At 38.1% G+C, this 24,043-nt stretch overlaps 1 protein-coding gene across 1 annotated transcript in view; it reads right to left on the reverse strand.

The window, feature by feature from the left end:
- DGKQ (diacylglycerol kinase theta) overlaps positions 1-24,043 on the reverse strand; it is a 102,843-nt gene that overhangs the window by 49,223 nt on the left and 29,577 nt on the right. The window contains exons 3-7 of the mRNA XM_070935441.1: positions 11,267-11,366; positions 9,942-10,027; positions 7,599-7,724; positions 4,212-4,365; positions 1,884-1,952 (exon numbers count right to left, since the gene is read on the reverse strand). Coding sequence (XP_070791542.1) covers positions 1,884-1,952; positions 4,212-4,365; positions 7,599-7,724; positions 9,942-10,027; positions 11,267-11,366 — 535 coding nt within the window. The remainder of the gene's footprint in view (positions 1-1,883; positions 1,953-4,211; positions 4,366-7,598; positions 7,725-9,941; positions 10,028-11,266; positions 11,367-24,043) is intronic.

Genomic DNA, 24,043 nt, shown 5'->3' on the forward strand with positions numbered 1-24,043 from the left:
CTGACAAAATAGTAAGGAGCTCTTAAATTTGACAATGCAAAAGGCAATGAGATCTATATCTTGAGGATTATTTATGTAAAAAAAAATTAAATTCTGCTTTTTAAATCACATTGAAACTAGTGTATAGACCAGTGATGGCGAACTTTTTAAACATCGAGTGCCCAAACTGCGCACGCATGCCCAAACTGAAAGGTGCACACACGCACGCATGAACATGCACATGCGCAAACATATGCACATGCACAGACATATGTACACAAACATGTGCATGCACAAACATGTGTGTGCATGCACAGACATGCACGCATGCGCAGCAGAGACCCAAAGACCGGCGGGAGGCAGGGCATCCCAACACCAGCAGCGTAGCAAGAGGTAAGATCTTTTTCTTTCCTGAGCTTCTGTTTCGTCGTTTGCAGGGAAACAGAAGCTCACGAAAGAAACGACACAGAGATCTGACCTGAGGTGACGGTGCGCATGCCAGCAGAGAGGGCTCTGTGTGCCACCTCTGGCACACAGGTTTGCCATCACGGGTATAGACAATTAATCAACCACAATGAATACATATATTTAATTCAATAGAGAGAGCAGCGGATTTCTTTTCATATGTCATTTTATAGTTATGATATTAGGTTAATTTAACAGTTTTAACCTTATGTTACATATTTTTAAATATTCAATAATAAAAAGGTACCGTTATATTTCAAAGCAGCTGCATTGCAGGCACTTTAAAGGGCTGAATCATGCAAACAGCTTGAATTAATCATTTGTTTAATAACAATATTGTCAATTACAAGAGCTGGCTAGATGTCAGCTGCGCTAGTAGGCCATATGAGGAAATCATCTCCAAAAAAGGCTAAAATGTTCATTAAGACTGGCTATAATAACAAAGTCTAACAAGTCAGACTGTGTTGTTCCTTCTCCTTCTTATACTTCAGTGAATCAAGGAGGCATCTACCTGAACAACTTCCAAATGTTATATCTTTGTTTGGATTTTAAAGGTTATTTCATCCCTTTTTGCTCAGGTAAGGAGGGTTTCTGCATATTTCTGCAAGATCATCCTCCTGACCAGTGGTGGGTTGTTCCCGGTTCGCAAGAACCGGTAGTAAAAATTTGTAGTAGTTCGGAGAACTGATAATAACATTGGCTGGCCATGTCACCGAACCGGTCCCCAGCCCGGTCGCCGCTTGCTTACCCCGCCCACCTCAACAGAAGCTTTTTTTTTTTACTTTTAAAAGCATTTTTTCTACAACCTCTTTGGCCGAAAAAAATGCTTTTAAAAGTAAAATAAAAAGCCTCTGATGATCGCGCAGCTCAGCTGGGATCGTCAGAGGCTTTTAAAAGCATTTTTTCTACAACCTCTTCAACCAAAGAGGTTGTAGGAAAAAAACGCCTTTAAGAGCCTCTGGTGATCCCAGCTGAGTTGCCTGATCGTCAGAGGCTTTTAAAAGCATTTTTTTCTGCAACCTCTTAAGGTTGTAGAAAAAATGCTTTTAAAAGTTAAAAAAAAAAAAAGTTGGCCATGCCCACCCAGTCACATTACCTCCCACCAAGCCATGCCCACAAAATAAGCCACGCCCACAGAACCGGTAGTAAAAAAATTTAGAACCCACCCCTGCTCCTGACTCTCTACACCAGGGGTGTCAAACCCACGGTGTCACATTGTCATCCCGTGACGTATCACAACTTTTTTCTTTCGCTAAAGGGGGATGGGCGTGGCCAGCATGTGATGCATCTGGCCCGCGAGTTTGATACCCCTGCTCTACACCAACGTCTTGACAATCTTTTGGACTGAACATTTTGCACAATAAAAAAACTGCAGATTATCTGTGTATAAATCTTTGTGCTCTGGAGAGAATATGTACTTAATATCAGATGCCACTTACTCGAATCTGCTGAAACCTGGGATTCTTTTACTGATGATTGTGTTGAACTATCAACATCATCGTCATCATCTGTCGAAAGAAAAATTGGGAAAGGCATTTTATATGGAGGATAATGTATTATTTTAAGGATACTACAGTATTCAGAAAAAAGCAGGCTCCCAATATTATTCTTCTTACATTGACATAATCTATTACATAATGAAGAGTGCATAATCAGGATACTAATGACATTTATTCCCTTGGGGGTTTAAAAATCACTATAGCCACAATGAAACTGTTTCATAGCAGAGATGTGCAAACTTCATTAACCCTGGAACATTCTGCTCCTGAATCAAAGAACCTGGCACAAATTTATTATGTTTTATTTATTATTTTTATGAAGAACAAAATGATACTGCAACAACCTATATTCGGCTTGCTATTGGGGTTCCTGAATCCATGGAGAAACTTAAAATACGTGTTTTTGATTAGGCAGCTGATGTCAGGTGCAAAAGACCCGGATCAGAGGTGAAGTTCCAATTAAACTGATTTTTTTACTACTCATGCTTAACTACAAGAATCTAGTTTAGCCCTACTTTCGTCCTAAATAAGGGTCAACGGGATTCAAGAGAGGTCGGACTTGTTCCTCTTTTGATTCCATCCCCAGGTTCTGTCATTCCTTCTCTTAGCTGATGGACAAAGCTGAGACAATCAATTGGTTTAGCTCCTCATAGAATAGTGTTTCTCGTACAGGAGAAAGAGCTATAACACACTTAGAGGAGGCATGTTAAATTCTGGGGATTTTAGGAAGAATTGGGAGAAAACAGGAATTAAGATGCAATGGTTGGCAACGTAGATGGATTAAACTGTGATGTTTGTTGACAACTGGTTAGTGGCAAAAGAGAACAGGTGGTTGGTAAATCTGTAATATGTTGGGAATAAAGCTTACTTCGTAGCTTAAAGAATACAAATAAGTGGACAACAACTCAGGAAAAGAGTCACCAAAAATCTAAAAAGAAAGTATCTTGGCTTTTTATTTATGTTTGCTTTAATTAAACAATTAAATTTAATTGGCATGCCAGTTTGGTGTAGTGATTAAGGCACCAGGCTAGGAACTGGGAGATTTTGAGTTTTTGGCCTTGGTTACAAAGCCAGTGGGTGGCCTTGCCAGTAACTCTCTCACAACCCCAAGAAGGAGGCAATGGCAAACCACTTTTGATAAACCTTGTCAAGAAAACTGCAGGGACCTTTCCAGGAAGTCTCTGAGAATCAGACACCACTGAATTGGGGGGAGGGGGGGATGTTTTTAAATATGCCATCCAAAGAAAGGTTTCTGAGATTGGCAGCTAAATAAAATAAATAAATTTTCCTGAAAATGAAAATATTGGTCTAAGATGTACTGTAGAGGGCAGCAAAATATTGCTTTAGACTCTGAATGGTGTTGTTGTTTTTTTCAGGATAACCCAAGGAAAATAAAACACAGGATTAAAAAAAAAACTTTGCATATTTGTCTGATCACCAAATCTATCCCATGTTGTGCTATAGTGGCCTCTTTTTTTCCACTACAAATTTGTAATTGGTGTGTTGGCTTGGAATTGTGGAAACTATAGTTTCAATCTATGTGTAACACATCAGAAAAAGAAGGCTGTACTATACAATTTTTGATAAACTGAGAATTTAAATTTTAAAATTTAAAATTTAAAATTTTGGCTTACTACTTTGCCAAAATATTACAAAATATTAGTTTAGTTTGCTGTCACCATCATCCTTTTCCAGTAAAGGGTTAAAGTGTTTTCTTATATTTAGTGAGTTCAAAACAAACCCCCAAAACCACAGTTTCCTGATATTTTGAACTGGGCAAGCCATTTCATCTCATATTTTTTTGAAACCTACAAACTGTCAATGTTTCTAACCCTTGGAAGAAAAATAATCTCAAGACTCTTGCCAGAATAGCTATTTACATTGATGATAATGTATTATAGCTAGTTCTCGTTTTGCGACTACCATGGTCAGCAACTGTTTGCAGTTACAAAGGTAAGGAAAATTAACCAGCGCCCACATCTACTACTTTAGCAAGCCTATAAAACAAAGGAAATCTGAAGTAAGATCATTAAAAACAGGACCAGTTCCATTTAGTGATTGCTTTGCTTAATGATCAAGTTGCCAGTTCAGTTTATGGTCACTAAACAAAGACTACCTGTAGCAGACCAAATCAAGTCATAATGTTATTTAACAATAACTCATAATAATATGAATACAAGAGAAAGACAGAGAAAGAGAGAGAGAGAAAACAATAATGCAACAGTTTAACATGATTCTGAATCGCTTAACATAATTTCTGAACTTTACCTGGCTCTGCTTGTATGCTTTCTGATATTCGGAAACAGTGCATTTTACTGAAGTTCCGACAAAATAATCGCACACAACTGGGAGGGAGAATCATATTCCTTAATCTTCCAAAAGTACACTCAGGAGGCACAATCACACAGCAAGCGGCATGAGCCTACAGAAAACACAACATCAAGTTCTCAAGAAGCTGTGTCAGTATAGCCAAGAGGTTGCAACATTACATTTTGTCTTCTGTAGTTTGTGATATTCTACAGTGGCAGCGATAAAACATAGAAATGGTGGGAGTTTTGACAAACTTAATGTTTTTTTCCCCAAAAAGCTGCTATGCGGATCAGAGATGGAAACACTTATATTTTCAGTGCTATATGATTCAACATTCTTTTAGCCGTAACTACTATTAATTTCTCAAAAATCCAAATCCATATGTGAGCTTCAATAATAATTTGAGTGTCTATATACTCAGAAGTACAAACTGTTTCAATGGAGGAAGAAAGTTCATACTTAGGAAAATCAGATTTCCCTTACAAGGAATGAGGAAATCGTTTGAACACAAGAATGCTTCCGTTCTTTTATAAAATAAGTACTGATAGCATCAGAAATAACAGCTAACATTTATCTGGTTTTTTAAGTTTACTTTTACTCTATGGTTCTACTTCATGATATCAAACTTCTTTTATTAGCGTCTGTGTGTTTCCAAGTCAGTCTTGATTCCTGGCAACAACTGTACAAGTCCCTACAGGTCTTTTGGCAGCATTTTTAAAGTTCTTTCTTCCTATGGCTGAGAGGGAGTGACTGGCCCTAAGTCACCCAGCCAGCTTTGTGCCTAAGGCAGGTTTAGAACTCACAGTTTCCTAGTTTCTAGCCTGTTGCTTTATCCATTACACCAAACTAATTCTCTTAGTCTGTCTTACTTTTTCTTATTCTTAAAACTTTTTAAAAATTAATATTCCTCCTTTATTGTTTTTATAAGCAACCCAAGGTGGCGAACATATCTAATTTAGTTTAGTTTACTTTGTCATTGCACATGGTACAACAAAATTAAATGCCGTCTTCAGTGTACATTATAACTATAAAAATACAAACATACATCCTTTACATTCTATATAACTGAAATTGAAAACCCGATATTGCACTATACCGTAGAATTCAATATGGTTATTGCCCTGGGATAGGAGCTGTTTTTCAATCTATTTGTCCTTGTTTTTATTATCCTGTACCGTCTGCCAGATGGTAATAGTTCAAAAAATGGGTGCTCAGGATGAGATGGATTTTTAAGAATGTTTTGAACTTTCTTAAGGCAGCGGGAGCTATAAAGCTCTTCCAAAGAGGGCAGAGGGCAACCAATGATCCTCTGGGCAATGATGTTGACCCTCTGGAGTGCTGTCCTATCTGCCACTGTACAATTGGCAAACCATAGACAGATGCAGTAAGTTAAAATACTCTCTATGGTGCAGCAGTAGAAGGCCACCAGCAGTTTTTCATTCAGTTGTTGTTTCCTGAGAAGTCTCAGGTAGTATAATCTCTGCTTTTGATCCTCTTTTTTCCTCCTATTTTCCCCACAACAATCCTGTGAGGTGAGCTAGACTGAGAGAGAACGATTGGCCCAAGGTCACCCAGTTAGCTTTCGTGGCTAAGACCGGACTTGAATGCAGAGTCTTCTGGTTTCTAGCCTGGTGCCTTAACCACAGACCCGTGATGGCGAACCTATGGCATGCGTGCCAGAGGTGACACGCAGCGCCCTCTCTTTGGGCACGTGAGCCATTGCCCCAGCTCAGCTCTGCTGCGCATGCATGCGCGCTGGCCAGCTGGTCTTCGGGTCTCTGTCGTGCATGCGTGGGGGGTGGGGCGCATGCGGGGTGTGCATTCATGTGCGGGGGCAGGGCGCATGCAGTGGTTTGTTCAGCATGCGTGGGGGCGGGCCACATGCGGGGGCTTTGCATGCATGGGGGGGGCAGGGCACATGCGGGGAGCCTTGCACGCATGCAGTAGGCAGGGCACACACGCATACACGGGTGCCAAACACACATTGCATTGGGGGGGCCCGAAAAGGTTAACCATCACTACATTAGATCAAACTGGCTCCCTCCTTAACTAGCAGAAATGTTACCATCTGTAGAGATTTATTAACTACACAGACAGACACACGCACAGAGACACACGTCATGCTAATAATTCTGAAGCTTATTTGATTTAATAAGTAGCCAACAGAACATCCAGGAATTTTGGATTGCTGATTGTTAGAATGTTTTCTATCTTGTTTTCTAATTAAGGTAAAAGATTAACCACATGTCTTCTCTTCCTTGATCTCCACAGCGCAAAAGATATTTTGTGTGCCTGGATGGTTTCAAGTTCTGACAGCAGAATAGAAAAAAAATACTTTCAAGTTTAATTCAGGTGAAACTTTAATAGCCTGCTTTTAATAGTAAAAGCGAAAAGGGATAAGGCACACACATACCGTATGTCCTCGCTTAATGATGATAACGGGCTGGAATTTCTGTTGCTAAGCAATGCAAAATCATAGGTCTGGAATGCTAAGCAACAGCAATTCTGGCAAGCCCTGGTTACTATTGATCGGTGAATTACTGCAGGTCATTAAGTGAGAACTTCTAACTCCCTGCTGATTTTGTTTGTGGAAAGCCACCCAGGAAGGCTGCAAATCATGATTATCTGATTGTGGAAATCTGGGCTGGTTGTTGAGTGACCGGATCACAGACCCATGACCATGGGGCACTGAAAGAGCCAGAACTTTAAGGACTGGTCATAAGAAGTACTCCTTCAGTGCTTTTCTAAGTTTGAACAGTTGTTGAATGAATGGTTATTAAACGAGGACCACCTGTATGCTGAAACTTTGCCAAAACTTCCTCATATACTTTTCTCTCAGCTACAGAGATATCCACCGAATGTGGTCCAAAGGGCCAAGATGGCGGCCATGAAAAACAGACAAACTGAATCAGGCTCAGTCACATCTTTGTGGTCAGCATCTTGATTTCTTTTGACCATCCCCACACCTCTGCTCGCTAGGTTTTAATGGTGGAAATAATCATGGGTTATTTTCCTCCCTCAAACCAAACTCCAGTTTTCTATTTAATGCTGCTATTCAGAAGGAACAAATGTTCTGCTTTGAAGGCTAAACATTTAATCTCTAACTTTGCGTTGTACCAATACATTCTATTAATTTAAATAACCATTTTTATTATTAATCTAGGCATCACTACGGAGAACATGATGGTTTCCCAGAGTAGATGCTGTGAGGTTTCATGTACATATCGATACTGTGTTTTGTTTCGCACGGTTATGGAAAAGATCTTTTGGAGAACAACTTTCTTTCCTTTGAATATATTTATTCTTTGTTTCCTTGGAGACTTGCCTAAGCCTTAATCTACTTACCAGGATGCCACACCATTCACATCTCATACCCGAGAGCACGTCAGAAGAGCCACAGGTTTTCTTACAAACTTTGCAACGTGAGCCTGATGAAAGGTTTCCCTCCCTCCAGTGATGATGGTACATATCCTATAAAGAGAAGCAGAATCACAAGAATTACATTAAGAGGGCATCATAATGTTTTGCCCTAACAGGGTCGAACTTGAGTATTTGGATGGGAAAGTATCCAAAAGCTACCCAACAGACTATACTGGGAAATATTATAAAAAGTAACCCAGAAGAAAGCAAAGGCTTTGCCCCATTTTGCGACCTTTCTTGCCACAGTTGTTAAGTGAATCACTGCAGTTGTTAAGTTAGTAACACGGTCGCTAAGCAAATCCAGCTTTCCCCATTGACTTCGCTTGTCAGAAGGTTTCAAGTGATCACATGATGCAGAGATACTACAACCGTCATAAATATATGTCAACTGCCAACCGTTTGAATTTTGCTCACGTGACCTTGGGGATGCTGCAATGGTCGCAGGTGTGAAAAACAGTCATAAGTCACTTTTTTTAGTGCCGTTGTAACTTCAAATGGTCACTAAATGAATGGTTGTAAGTTGAGGAGTACCTTATAGTTATATATTTCTGGTTTTTCTTTGAAGACGTTTTACTTCTCGTCCAAGAAGCTTCTTCAGCTCTGGCTGGATGGTGGGGTGAGAGCTGAAGAAGCTTCTTGGATGAGAAGTAAAACGTCTTCAAAGAAAAACCAGAAAGTCCAGTTGCCTCTTGAAAAAAAAGCATCTTTGGGACAACCATGACCTGGATGACTGAGAATCTCCATAGACATAACAAACTATTGTTATAATTTATTAAATAAATTATTGTTGCTATTATCATCAGAAATTAACTCTGATAAAGTTAGTTACCGTACATTATCACACTGGAAGAATCTAAGATCAAACAGAAAGCCAAGAAAAATACATTTTCAGAAATTTTAATGACCATATTGAGCAGCCAGTTATTCATTTATATATTAAAGACTTTTTATTATGTATCTCTGAGCAAATTTACTTCCCATGTTATTCAAAGCAAACCCAAATGATTATGGAAAAGGATTGCTCATAGCCCCAATTTCTTTCAAATGAATTGAGTTCAGCAAGCTGACAGGATCCCATCAACTACGGCCATAAATAACATCTGAAAATCAATGCATCTCTCCTTCATTTAAAATCTGGTGCATTTTTTCAATATTATATAGAACTCTTATATTAAGTATATTTATTTTTAAAAAACTTAGTAAATCCTGAGAAGTGAAGTTGGGAATTAAACTTGATGAATTTCCCTGGAGCTCTCTGTGGTATTGAATTGAGTGTGAACGCAATCCCCAAGAGGCACTAAACTCTAAACTTTCACTACATTATGCAGTGAAAGTTTATTTAATGCATCATACATGGGCTGGCATGTTTGCTTTTCCTAAATACCTATTAAATGCAAATTATGTAATTTGTATTGATTTATACTATTTCCATAATAGCATAAATGGAGGAGAATGGTGTAATTTACCTTATCTGATTAATTATATTATTATGCAAAGGACTTTCAGTAATGCAAAGAAGGAAAAATTAATATGTCCTTTTTGCATTTTGTTTTAATTATTATATCCAGATTGTTTCAGCAGGACATTCCTGCTATATCAAAAGGATGTTTGAATGGAAATTCTGTCTGTTGCATCTGAAATCTACCCAAAGTGGATCTGATAAACCAAACTATCATTGAATAAATTTTAATTTAGATTTTATGAACAAATATCCAAGCAAATTGGTTACCAATTAGTAGCAATGCTCTACTAGTTATTTTCTTTGGTCACAACTTTGCAAAAAAATTTGGCAGCATTGGTCAATTGCTTATTTATTTATTTATCCATCAAATTTCTATACAGCCCATCACATTTGCGTGACTCTGGATACAAATTAATTTTTGTTGTTATCTACCAAACTATTACTGAAAAACACTGAAAAGCTAGGATACATTTTTTTCATTGGATGAGCAATATTTAAAGGTGTGGGAAATTTATTTAACTGAAAAGATAATCCAACAACAAGAAGTTGGGAAATTTATTGAAATTCATCACCATTAATTAACTATATTAATTATATTTTACAACAGTGTTTAATATTTATGTATATGTATGTAAAAACCACTCATATACACACAGACACGTAGAGGCATACACAGTCAAAAGCAATTTTTCTTTTCTTTTTTTGTTTTTTGTTTTGTTCTTGTTTTAGTTTTCCTTCTAGCACTGCATACTGTGGATAACATTTAAAGTTTTGATAAAAGTGTAACTAGCTAAAAGTATACTCACATGATTTTGATGACCATCTTGATGGCACTCACGGCAATCACTGCAAGCAAAGGGGGCACAGTCTGTGTGTACATGTATCTCACACACTGAAATAAACAGGGGAAAGCAAAATTAACTTTCCTCTGCATCTGTTTACCCACGTGCATCTCTATATTTACTTCTTTCCAGGATAAACTTTTAAAAACTATTACAATTGGTTTATCGTTGTAGAATTTGTAAGTAAAATATTCTGAATACAAATTTAAAAGTTATTTAAATTAAGTGATCTGCTAAACACCTAAATTTCACAGTGCTGTCTAACGTCTATGTACAGAAGAGGTCCCCAACCCCCGGTCCATGGACCGGCACCAGTCCGTGGCATGCCACAAACCAGGTCGCGCAAACAAGCAAAACCGCCATCAGGGGAATGCAAGCAGCATGTGAAATCACACCCCTTCCAGTCCGCGGAAGAACCTCTCTCCACAAAACCAGTCCCTAGTGCCCAAAAGGTTGGGAGCCACTGATGTACAGTATATTTACCAATGTAGTATGGCTGTATTATTATCATTTATCCTTCTTATTATCTTCTTTACTCCTCCCCATCTGTTGCTTTGCATGTACAATAAAAACGTCTGTATCAGAGACAAATTTCCCATTCAGATATTCCCCATATCTTCAAGACCGCCTTCTACCGCATAACTCCCAACGACCGGTAAGATCCCACAGAGTTGGTCTCCTCCAGGTCCCTTCAGCTAAACAATGCTGGCTGGCGGGCCCACGGGGGAGGGCCTTCTCTGTGGCTGCCCCAGCTCTCTGGAACCAGTTACCTGCTGAGGTTCAGACCATCCCCACCCTATTGGCCTTCCGAAAAGCGGTGAAGACCTGGCTTTTCCGGCAGGCCTGGGGCCGTTGATCTCACTCTTGCGATCCGGCGAGATCCAGCCATGAATGGTGTGAATGAGTTTTAATGTTTTTAATGTTTTTAATTTTTAAATGTTTTTTATAATGATTTTAAATGTATTGTGAGCCGCCCTGAGTTTTCGGAGAGGGGCGGCAGACAAATTGAATTAATAAATAATAATAAATAAATAAATTCAGTGGTGAATGCCATGAAACACAAAGAAATATGTTTCATTGACAGACATAATTCCAATGCAAGGAGAATACAGGTTTCCTTTTGAATTTTTTTTTCCAGCAAGTCTTCGGACTTTCTTTAAAGATCAAAAAAAACACTCATACATTTTTTTTTAAATAGAAAAACATAGATCGGAATCAGGAGAAAAGGAGTCAACAGTGAAATTAAGCTATGCTGACTAGTAGTATAAGCCAATCTCTTTGGAGTTTACCTTCACAGCGAAATGCTGGACTTTCCAACTGCTTTCTGCACACAGAACAGAATTTTCTCTTGTAATGTCCTATGGGTCCTAAACAATGTGCAACTGGAACCTGCAGGGCGGAAAGGTATGGATTAACTACATATTGTACAGTGGTTTATGTTGCATGTACATTTTAATTGTTATACATTTGGTTAATGCCCAATCAGAAGCCAAAGCTCCATTTTTCCATGAGTATGTAAAGACAACATTCAGAAGGAGCCATACATCTATTTGGCTGCTAACAGTCAATATCAACTTGATGGCATATAACCAACCAATTACTATATTAATTTCTTCTCATTAAGAAACATTATTAATTATATTTATTGTTGGAAACATTAAAAATATGAACTATGCATCATTAACAAATCCTATTTATCACACAAGCTTATTTACCAGAAACCAGGGAAGAAGCTTGGAACTATAAATCAACAGTGATAAATTCCTTGACAAAAATCAAGGAAATTCATTAGAAAAAGTCCAGAATTAAGGCTACCTCAAATTCAGTCAAATTCCACAGCCAGGGATTTTAGAAACTGAGGTTGCTGCCTTGGGAAATAAATAACCCACAGTCAGTAATGTCACTGTAGAGTCAAAGCTATGTTTATCTATAATTAGTTTTCCACCTACCCTTACTTTCCCTTGTTCAGTCAGCCCAAATCTGGGGGAAGCAAAAATTATTCACCGGGTGCAGTGAAAAATTATACAACCTTCTCCACAAAGTCTTTATGCAAGTGGGATTCTTTCTGGACTGATTTGACTTCTCATGTGTTTTCTGACTTCCCCGTGTCCACAATGGCAATTATGCTGAAAATTGGGAGATATCCCTGCCATTTTGTATATGTACTCATCACTTACTCTCAAAATGTAAATTTATCCTTGGCTAAAAAATGTTACCAAATTGACTTAAGTCAACATTTTGTATAACATCATTAACGTCATGAGATATATCTATAATTGAGGCATCCGTTTTAATTTCCAATCTTTTGACTTGGGTGAACATAATCCTGTGTTCACCTTAATTCTGCTTTTAAACCAGCTAAATTGGCAGCCACTTGAGGTGAGATGGGTAATGTAATTTAATACATAAATATTTAGAAATTTAATACATAAATATTTTTATTGCTGGATTTTAAAGTAGAACATTCTGGAATAAGATTGTATATTGAAGACAGCATTTGCTATACAGCCTTTATAAATATTTAATAATGACATTACTAGCATTGGCACTTGATATATTTTGAGATAACGGGTTATGTACTGATTTCTTTACTTATTAGAATTGCATTCTGCTTTCTCCCAAGCTGTGCAAAATAGCCCACACAGTTTTTGTACCCACTGTTATTTGCATAATGATTTGTGAGGTTGGTGAGGCCTAAGGTCAATCAGTGAGTCATAGAAATTGTCTAATGTATGAAGCAACTAAATATACCATAAGGAGAGAGGAAGAAATGCAAGCTGCTGTTATGAAATGCCAACCTTATCTTTAAGGGAAGCTTCCTACCTACTAAACATTTATTTTTTATGTAGTTTATCAAACTATCAAAAATTAGCTAAAACATCACAAAACAAAGTTATAGCAGACCAATGACAAGCAAAGGGTACTATTCTTTCTGATGGTCAATGTACTGTACATTAATGCAGGAACTACATGGCCTAGAGAAAATACTGGGGATATGCAATTCAAATTATTCACTGAATGCCAGAGAGCAAAAAGACCAATGACAACAGCTTGCTTTGATTCAGTAAATGAGAAGTATTTTCTGTCTACCATATTTCAGCTCCTGGAGCCCAAGAGCTGAAATACGGGACAAGGGTGAAGGCAACTGAAAGAAAGTAGGTAGTAAAACAATTTACTGAGCCTCCTTCCGTGCATTAAGAATTGGAAAAAAAACTATGTTACTGGTTCATTTATTTCTTTATCACTTCAATTTATACACCTCTCCATTTCCCAGGGCTCTAAACTGCTTACAAGGCATTACATACAATAGAGGTAAAACTGGAAGAAGAGTAACAAATCGCCATCAATCCTCCCCACTAAGGGAAAATATATTTTTCAATTATTTTATTATTATTATTTATTATTATTATTAGTCCAATTTATATGCCGCCCTTCTCTGTAGACTCAGGGTGGCTTACAATGCATTATAGCAATAGCCTGCATATTTTTTTGTATATACCTGCTTATTAGGGCTTTCGACACCCCCCCCCCAAGCGGTGTTGTTCTATACAAAGTTGGCTTATTGCCCCCACAATCCGGGTCCTCAATTTACCTACCTCGAAAGGATAGAAGGCTGAGTCAACCTTGAGCCTGGTGAGATTTGAACTTGCACTAATTGCAGGCAGCTGGCAGCTAAGTGCTAGCACTTAACAGCACTTTAGTCCGCTGCACCACCGAGGCTCTTAATAATTTCTAAATGCCTTCTGGAAGTACTGTGTCGAGAATTAATAATTTTGAAAATGTAACATGGACTGGGTAGCTCAGATATCCAGAGATAAGCTGTTCCAAAGGAGGGGGGCCATCACCAATAAAGTTTGATCATGAGGTCTATTTCTTTGTTGATGGCATCTCTAGCCCAGCCTTCTCTTCCAGATATTAAACAAATAGAACTCCAGAAAAAGGTTTCAGATTTAGGCAGCCCATCCCCAAACTCTGGACCCAGTCCAGAAGGATATCATGATTAGTACAGGTAGTCCTCGACTTACAATAGTTTGTTTAATGACCATTCGAAGATATGATGACACTGGAAAAAAGACTTATGACCATTTTTCCACACTTGACCATTGCAGCATCCCCATGGTCACGTGATTTACCTTCAGATGCTTGGTAACTGGTTCATATTTATGACGGTTGCAGTGCCTGGCATCATGTGGCCATGATTTCTGACAAGCAAAGTCAATGGAGAATCCGGATTCGCTTAAAAACCGTGTTACTAATTTAACAACTGCGGTGATTCACTTAACAAATGTAACAAGAAAAGTTGTAAAATGGGGCAAAATTCACTTTACAAATGAACATAACACTTACTAACATAAATTCTGGGATCAATTATGGTCGTAAATTGAGGATTACCTGTAGTATCAAAAGCAGCTGGGAGGTCCAAAATAAGAACACACACATCACCCCATTCCCGCTCCCCCCAGAGATTATCCTAGAGTGTAAGTAATGTGTTCTCAGTCCCATACCTCAGCCTGAATCTTGACTGGAAGACATCCAGGTAATCTGCTTCTGCAGAGTTCTCTGAAGCTGCTGTACAATTAACTTCTCTATCTCCTTCCCCCAAAAGGGACAGTTGGAAATTGGCTGACAATTGTCCAAGATCATCAGATGTTCCTGGACAATTGTCGTTTGAGGGCGAATATGGTTGTTTGAGGAAGAGGCGGCCCATAGCTTCCTTTAGAGATGGCAGGACCATCCCTTTATTTTTTTTTATTTTTTTTTTAATTTGATTTATATGCCGCCCTTCTCCGAAGACTCAGGGTGGCTTACAATGTGCTCAGCAATAGCCTTCATCCTTTTGTATATTTATACAAAGTCAGCTTATTGCCCCCACAACTGGGTCCTCAATTTACCTACCTTAGAAAGGATGGAAGGCTGAGTCAACCTTGAGCCTTGGCGAGATTCGAACCCTGCAGTAATTGCAGGCAGCTGGTTTTAATAACCAGCTTAATAACAGGGTGCCTTAAACCCCTGTACTACCAAGGCTCTATTGGTACCAAGGCTCTCTTTATCACTGCCAAGACCCAATGTTACCTCCTGGAAGCCTTAGCCAACCTCGAGGAATATGGATTTTAAACAAAGATGGCAAAGCTAACAATTGCAGAAATCTTGACTACTTTTATCAGGTTCAACAGGAACAAAACTCCTCCCTAATAACCAAGTTAGATCCTTTTACAGTCACCTCTGCAGGACTGCTTGAAGACTATAGTTCAACTTGGTACAAATCTAATTGGCTTTCAGATATCTTGTCAATTCCTCAGAGTGACCTTGTAGGTAGATGTAACAGCTACCTCCTACCAGGAAGAGTCAGGTCCCTTGAAAGAAGACCACCAGGACACAATAAGGGCAAAGAAATACTGACATTTTGCTGCTCTTACCACCACAAAGAAGGTATCTAATAGTAATTCTAATCTATACTGGATCTAATTCACTTCTCATTGGTCTTCAGTAGCACTCCAGGTATCTTTCAAACACTTATCTCTCTCAACTCCTCTGTAAATAAAGCAGAGTTCCAAGATCCCCGGGTAAGGAGGGGGCTGCTTGGATGTATCCAATCCAGAGGCCCCAATTTTTTATTTTTTTAATTTGATTTATATGCCGCCCTTCTCTGGAGACTCAGGGAGGCTTACAATGCGTTAAGCAATAGCCTTCATACTTTTATATATTTATACAAAGTCATCTTATTGCCCCTACAAACTGGGTCCTCATTTTACCTACCTTAGAAAGGATGGAAGGCTGAGTCAACCTTGAGCCTGGTGAGATTTGAACTTACAGTAATTGCAGTAATTGCAGACAGCTGGTGTTAAGCACAATGCTTTTAGTCTGCTGAGCCACCAATGCCCTCTCATTCCAGGTAGCCACTAGGACTTCAGTTTGGACCATTCAACAGATCTTCAAGAACAACCAAGGTTCCTTCTGGAACCCAATTAGGTTCATCAGACGCTTGGGATAGACCAATTTAATATTTCCCACTTCCCTGCATTAGAAAGAACTGCAGGGCCATCAGAAAGTGTTCTGACTTGATCTATTTTTTTTCCTTTTAATGACCCTGTAATCTCTTGCATGGGGTGGAGTCGTAGCAACTGAATGGAGGTGAGTGTTGTATTACTGATATAAAGAGAGTGGTGTCAACAAATGTGCAGTAGCGTCATAGTTTTACTGCTGAAATCTGGAACTTCTTTTTCTTTGATAAATGAACAAAAAATATCCAAATAATTAACTGGTAACCTTTACCAAGGGGGAGGAATCGTATCAGATCTATCCACCTGCAATTATTCTATAAGAGCTATCCCATTTCCAGGAATTGAAAGCCTAAGATCCATCATCCTCATTCACTAGACTGTGGCCAAGGCTTATGAATTTTGCAGCCGCACATTATTTGATGGGCCATGTCTAATTCCCTTCAGGTGAAACCAGAAAAGAAGGCTGAGCTTGCTAGTAATACAAAAAGTTTTTAAAAAGTCGTACTTGTATTGAGGTGCAACAGCGATGTTCTATTAACGCATTTTAAAAAAAAAAAATCACAAAAAAATTAGAAGCCTCCTTACACCACCCAGTCAAGAAAGAAATCTCCCTTTAAGGAGATACATAAATGAAGTTGCAGTTGAAGGATGTAGTTGTGTACTGCAGAAAGGCAAAAGGGCAGCAAAGAAAAATACAGCTGAGAAAGAAAGGCAGCGTCCCATTCCCAAGCAGCATATTTCCATCACTGAAGATAAGGATGGGATAGTGCCAGCTGTGCCTGACCTAATAACCCACGTATAAAAAGTCTCTGTGTTGCACAAGCATTGCAAAAGGAATATTCTCCCTATTTTACGCAATCAGATGATGCAATTACTACTGAGGAGGTTCTCTTCTCTCCAAGATGACGATCATCAGAGCCTTCCGTTGACTCTCTTTCTTGTGAATGGATGAAAATAGCTCTGCATCAAGATATGCATATCACCACACATTCTCAGAAAATGAGTAGAAAGATCCAGTTTTAACAGCTTGATTTAATCCCTTCTTCACTCTCTCTGCCAAATTCGTCCCTCGGATTAATCTTACTTCCTTCACTCCATAAAGCCTCAATTATTCTTGTGCTTAATCATCGCTATAGACAAGTAGCTGTTTTAATTCTACAAGCGATATCAATTTTGGTTGTCATTTATTATTGAAACCCCTTTCTAGAACAGAGTCTTTATAATCCATTAAGATCATTTTGCAAAGATAATGTAATCTCATCCTTGCCTTTGCTTTAAAGCCATGTAATTGTCTTTAATACACTGAATCACATCCTCACACATGTATTTAATATCGGCATTTTACAGCATTATCCCACAGTTCTTAAATAATCAGAGACATAAGCTAGACGGACTTCAAAGCTTTCACCTCCATTTTTAATTAAGTAGTTTATTTGATCACGCAAACCATCAAAATGCCATTCATCTTTCATTTGGTTAGTGAAAGCAAGCAAATTTCAATCCATATTTTACAAAGATGGCTTGTTTCCAAAAATTACCATTAAAATTACCCACTGTCAAATGATAGAAAGGTTTGCAGTTCATCAACATTTGAAGCAAAAAATTCCAACATTCATGTAACTAAAGCTGTGAAAGGAAAATGAGCTTAGCATCATGCTATATACCAGGTGAACATAATATGCAAGCCAAATCTAATTTAAGTAGGATTTTAACACAAGAAAATGTCATATGTGGATGCGACAAGGATATTCAGCTTCCATGGCCATGCTGTTGCCTAAAGTACGAAATATTCTCAACTTAGATCATGTTCATCAAATACATTTATGATACTAATACTAATCAAGATCATTTGAAGCGTTAATACCACTTTATAATGCCTTGGTAAGACCACATTTGGAATATTGCATCCAGTTTTGGATGCCACAACATAAAAAAGATGTTGAGACTCTACAAAGACTGCAGAGAAGAGCAATAAAAATGATTAAGGGACTGGAGGTTAAAGCATATAAAGAACTGTTGCAGGCTTTGGATATGTCTAGTCTAGTGAAAAGAAGGCTAAGGATGACATAACAGTGTTCCAATATTTAAGGGGTTGCCACAAAGAAGAGCCTATTCCAAAGCACCAGAAGGCAGGACAAGAAGCAATGAATGGAAATTAATCAAGGAGAGAAGCAACCTGGAATTAAGGAGAAACTTCCTAACTATGAGAACAATTAACCAGTGAAACCGCTTGCCTTCAGAAGTTGTAAGTGCTCCATCACTGGAGGTTTTTAAGAAGAGATTGGACAGCCATTTGTCCAGAATAGTATAGGGCAGTGGTTCTCAACCTGTGGGTCGCAACCCCTTTGGGGGTCGAACGACCCTTTCACAGGGGTCGCCTAAGACCATCGGAAAACACATATTTTCAATGGTTTTAGGAATAATTTTATGGTTGGGGGTCACCACAACATGAGGAACTGTATTAAAGGGTCGATGTCAGCGTCTCAGCGCTGACATAGAAAAGGGAGATAAAGCCTGAACTTTTGCCTGCTAAATCCCTTTGAAGCTCGGTCTCCTTGGAAATGAAGAGGGGGGAAACATTCCTGTGAACTGACGAGAAAAGGAGTCAGGAGAGTGACTTGGAAGATAGCCAATGAGAAGCAGAGAATTGGGGATCGGAAAGGGAGGGATTGGGGGGCAAAGGTCAGTCCTGACCGCACGAGCCATGATCCAGTTGCTGTACTCAAATAAAGAGAAAATTTCCTTAAAGATTGGCAGTTTGGAAATTCATTTATTTTGAGATAGCATCGAAGTCTGACAGTCGCGGCATTAGGAAGGTTGAGAACCACTGGTATAGGGTGTCCTGCTTGAGCAGGGGATTGGACTAGAAAATCTCCATAGTCCCTTCCAAATCTGTTATGTTGTTAAAATATAAAACTGAAATGCTGTTTTGTACACTCCCATTTACCATCCTGCAAACAGTGGTTGACAAATACAGGGCCACTATACTTATATATGCTCTACAACTTTCACATCATAGATCTCTCCATTATGCCCTTAAACCAAAAGGTATAGTATGCGAAACAGAATTTTGACCTTATGTTAAATCAGAAATAAAATAGAGAAAAATAAAAATATGTATGCCTGACACACACTGTTCAAAAGAGTTATTAGCTTTCATAGAAAAGGCGTTTTTAAAAAGTCCACAAAGCAAAAACAATAATGTGGTTTAAGTCTAGAAAATGGAAGCATTAACAGCTGTTTGGGGGACAAAGATGCCTGTTCTATTTTCAGCTATCTTCAGCAGTTAAACTTCCTGTTGCTATTTTTGTAGGGGGTTCCCTTGCTTTTCAAATTCTCATTATGCTGACAAGCTTAAACAATGATACGCATGACTGAAATGCACACGCAAACACAAAGGCACATATATATGTATGTATGGGCTCCTAGCTAAAGTCAGCAGGAAGCCAGTTCATATTAAACTGTTACACGGAACAAGGAATGGCTTAATTTGACCTAAGACTTATCTGCACAAAAACGATATATTAAACCAGTGCGCAAAGAACTATCCAAGATCTACAGCATAATTTCAACAACCCTCATACAATTTAGTAACTGCTATACTAACAAGAAAGAATGCACACTAGCATTATCTTAAAAGACTCTCAAAACAGGGAACATATCTAATATCAATAAAAACACATAAATCTATTTGAGGTCAGAATCCTTAGAAACGTAATTCTGGCTTCAGAAAGGATTGTTTCATGCTCTGTATTTACACTGTAAACAATCAACACTGAAGACAAGTAAAAGCAGCTACAAACTAGTGAAATAAAATATTAATCCATAAATGGAGTTAACATAAATATTGTTTTTGGATGAAGAAAAAGACCTAATGTAAACATGTACCTCTTAACCAATTATTTCTTAGAAAGACCATTATAGCACGTTGTATCTCTCTGGCAATTAAAAACCAGGTACCTTTCATTTGATTAGAAGACATTATATATAGGGATAATATAGATTTGAAATAATTAAGCAAATCCATGTGCTATCCTATTCAAAATAGAAATATAAACATGACTGAAAGCTTCCTATAATGTTTGAAAAGAAAAGGGTATACTTTGTTTTTTTGGAACCAAAAACCCACAACGTTTCAACAGGAGGATGTAGCCAAGCAACAGATAAAAGCAGAGATAGGAGAATTCTTGACATTGTGTCATTCATATTAGTGGTGGGTTTCAAAATTTTTTACTACTGGTTCTGTGGGTGTGGCATGGCTTGGTGGGCGTGGCAGGGGAAGGATACTGTAAAATCTCCATTCCCTCCCGATCAGCTGGGACTCAGGAGGCAGAGAATAGATGGGGGTGGGGCCAGACAGAGGTGGTATTTACCAGTTCTCCAAACTACTCATAATTTCCACTATCAGTTCTCCAGAACTGGTCAGAACCTGCTGAAACCCACCTCTGATTCATATCTGTCTGTCTGTCTGTCTGTCTGTCTGTCTGTCTACAGTACTTAATGTTACAACTTGGAATTCTCTTTCCGAAAAAAGTACCCTCCCTCCCCCAGATGCATGGAGAATGTAACTCCTAGTCAGGATGTACTTTTATTTGTTTGTTTGTTTGTTTGTTTGTTTGTTTGTTTGTTTATTCAATTTCTATACCGCCCTTCTCCCGAAGGACTCCGGGCGGTGAACAGTTAAAATAACATATATATAAAATGTGAATATAAGATGATTAAGCCAATTTGGTTCATTGGTTAAGAATTTTCAGCATAAAGATTTAGAACAATTAGAAGAGATTTATGTCAGCCCAGCTTGGTGAAATAGAAAGGTCTTAAAGGAAGACTTTAAACAAGACATCTTTAGAGGAAGATGCTAGATATGGGTTTCTTAGATGGCTTGTTGAGTTTGCCTGCAGACTCAGAAAAATCTGCTGGACAAAAAAAAAGACAGGAAACCTTGTGCAAGTTTAGATGGAGGTTACATTCCACTAACATTTTCTTTGGAATATTAATTTGTAACTACAAGCATGAATTCTATGATTATTAATAGTTCTTTTCTTTACACTGGATATATGAGATCTCTTAAGAAACCAAGTGACCTTCAGCATCATAAACCAATGTAGGAATCTTGGCTCTTAAGAGAGAAAAAAAACCATTTTAGTCATCCTTCTGCAGAAATCATACACAAACACATACTGTGTGAGAATAATACCAATGTTTAGCACACTTGCCACTGACAGGATTTCCTAATACATTATAACCTTGGTGATACAAGGAGATCAGTCATCCCACTGAAATGGTTTAGCCTAGTGCACCTAAATTCATTTCTTGGATAGAGTAAATCAATGCATCTCGTAAGAAATCTGAAGAATTAAATTGGCCACTCTGAGGACTAAGTGTACATAAAAATCTGATCTCCAGCAAAGGAAGAAATAAATTTAAAAAATAACAAAACAAACTCGCTACAGAAAGCATACGGCCAAGGAAAAACAAGAATTGGAAAGGGGCCTCACAACTGGAGGGAGCAGTTTCTTATGGGCAGATAAAAACTACAACCAGACCTACGACAGCAGTAGAGAGACGTACCCAAAGCCCCTCAGCTGATGGCTGTCTCATTTGTTTTTCAAGAGTAAGTGAAGGGTGACTAAACCAAACATTGTGTGAATACCGGGAATAGTATCAGTAATTTAGTATTTTACTAAACATGCTAATTCAATGGCAAAACTCAGAACTTTGAATAACCACTCAATAACCCTTTTTTGTTTTGTTTTGTCTTGCCAGGTAGAGCAAGTAGGGAAGGTTCCTGTCAAAATCTCTTTTCCAGAAATGTTGGAAAATAAAAATAGAAACCTAACACAAAAGCTCAAGTACAGCTATGTACAGGTAGTCCTTGACTTACAGCCACAACTGAGCCCAAAATTTATGTTGTTAAATGAAACATTTGTTAAGTGAGTTTGCCCCATTTTCTAACTTTTCTTGCCACAGTTGTTAAGTGAAATGGTGCAGTTGTCGAGTTAGTAGCAAGGTTGTTAAGTGAATCTGGCTTCCCCATTGACTTTGCTTGTCAGAAGGTCGCAAAAGGTGATCACATGACCCCAGGTCACTGCAACCATCATAAATATGAATCAGTTGCCAAGCGTCTGAATTTTGATCATGTGACCATGGGGATGCTTCAAAGGTCGTAAGTGTGAAAAGTCACTTTTTCTGTGCCGTTGTAATTTAGAATGGTCACTAAATGAACTGTTGTAAGTTGAGGACTACTTGTTCTGAATATTTATTTATTTATTGATTGATTGATTGGTTCGATTTATATGCCGCCCTTCTCCGGAGACTCAGGGCGGCTTACAATGCGTTAAGCAATACCAACAAAGGTGATGCAAAGAAGGGAATTGTCCACTCAAACATTAAAACATCTCTTCTTACTCTAAATAAGACTAACAAATGATTATACTTCCCTCTCATATTTGGAAAAAAAAACCTCCCAAACAAACTATGAACATTATTGTCATCCAAGGCCTTAGGCTTTAGCAAAAACGCTTTGATATAATTTTTTCAAACAGACCATCTGTTCAACAAATATACTTCAGTTATATGAGCATTTTATGAATAATAGATCATGGAAACAGTATACAAATCAGCATAAACATACATTGTGGACCTTTAGATCACATAGTACAGAAAACTAGAGCAGATTCCTCAAGGGTGTTTTCCTACCTTAGCAAGTTTAAGATGTATAGAATTCAATTCCCAGAATTCCCCAGGGAGCAATGCTAGATACAGGTCAAAGTTGTAGATACAGGCTGAGAAACACGGCCCCCAAGTAGTAGCATAGAATAGATATTGTATTTGCATAAATAACTGAACACAAAAATATTCCAGTAATGTAACACATTAAACAGTTGAATAGTTGTTGGGATATGTAATGCAAAGACATACACTGCACACACATATATACATATATACATGGTTTTAAAATTTTAAACCAGACCTTATATTATAAAAGGAGTTATATACGTAACTCTGTGGATGGCATACACATTAACAATCAAGTCCTCATTCCCTGTCCATCTAAGAGGGCAAAGAGGAGAAAATGAATGCAGGATTTGAAACCAAATTAGCTCTCCCACAGGATCCAATTAATGGACTGTCTTGAACAGTCTATCAAAAACAAAGATAATCTAGTTTCTGAAAAACAGACGAAACAGCCATAGTCAAAGTTTTTCAACATTAGGGTAACTAAAAAAGAGTTGAATATGTGCCAACTTTCTCAAAGCCTGTTTCCTTAGTCTTGAACAAAGTGCAGAAGAATAGCTGTGTCATTTCTGATCTTATTTGGAAGGAGTTTTGTTTAGAAAGAACTAAGAATGATCTTGAAAACACAAAGATACAATGGCAGAATTCAACCACAGGCGTTAAAATAGTGAATGGGACAAGTCCTGTCTTAAGCTCTGTTTTTTGACATTATTCTGAATACTCAAAATCAGGGCTTGCAAGACATTGGCTACAATGTGAGAAATCAGGAATTAGCCAGTTACATTCGAGCTCAGGGCTAAGGCTGATCTTAGAAATATGAAACAAATATATGTCTGCATAAGAAGTGATAGGAGCCATCTGATCATTTAATATGTGCTGCTTCACGTTCTAATAGCAATAGTAACTTCTAAATGAAGTTGTAGAGATTTCTTTCCCAAATTCATTCTAGTCTGAAAAACTAATTGGGAATTGAAAAGGGAAACCTTAACCCCTTCCCTTGAAACAATAAAAATGGACTGAAAATGTAGGTCTCACCCACTCCAGGGATCAAAGCTACAAGGAGCAATTGGGGATATACCGGTATGAACAGTCAATAGTCTGCCTAAACAACTGATCCACACAAAAATGAGCTTTCTCACTTCAAGATATTCTGCTTATCAAAATACCCAGACTGATGTCTGGTGATGTTCCAATCAGAGCTTATTCAATTGCTATGTTCACTTCAATCAACATATACCTTTTCAGGTGCAAAGGTTCTGTTTTAAATGCTGTAGTTTATTAGAGTGTTTTGCAGCACTCTGAAAGCAATCCATTTACATCCATTTA

Source organism: Pituophis catenifer, unplaced genomic scaffold (genome assembly GCF_029215685.1).
Source record: "Pituophis catenifer annectens isolate HBS135680 unplaced genomic scaffold, rPitCat1.0.hap2 SCAF_2, whole genome shotgun sequence".
Lineage (NCBI taxonomy): Eukaryota > Metazoa > Chordata > Lepidosauria > Squamata > Colubridae > Pituophis > Pituophis catenifer.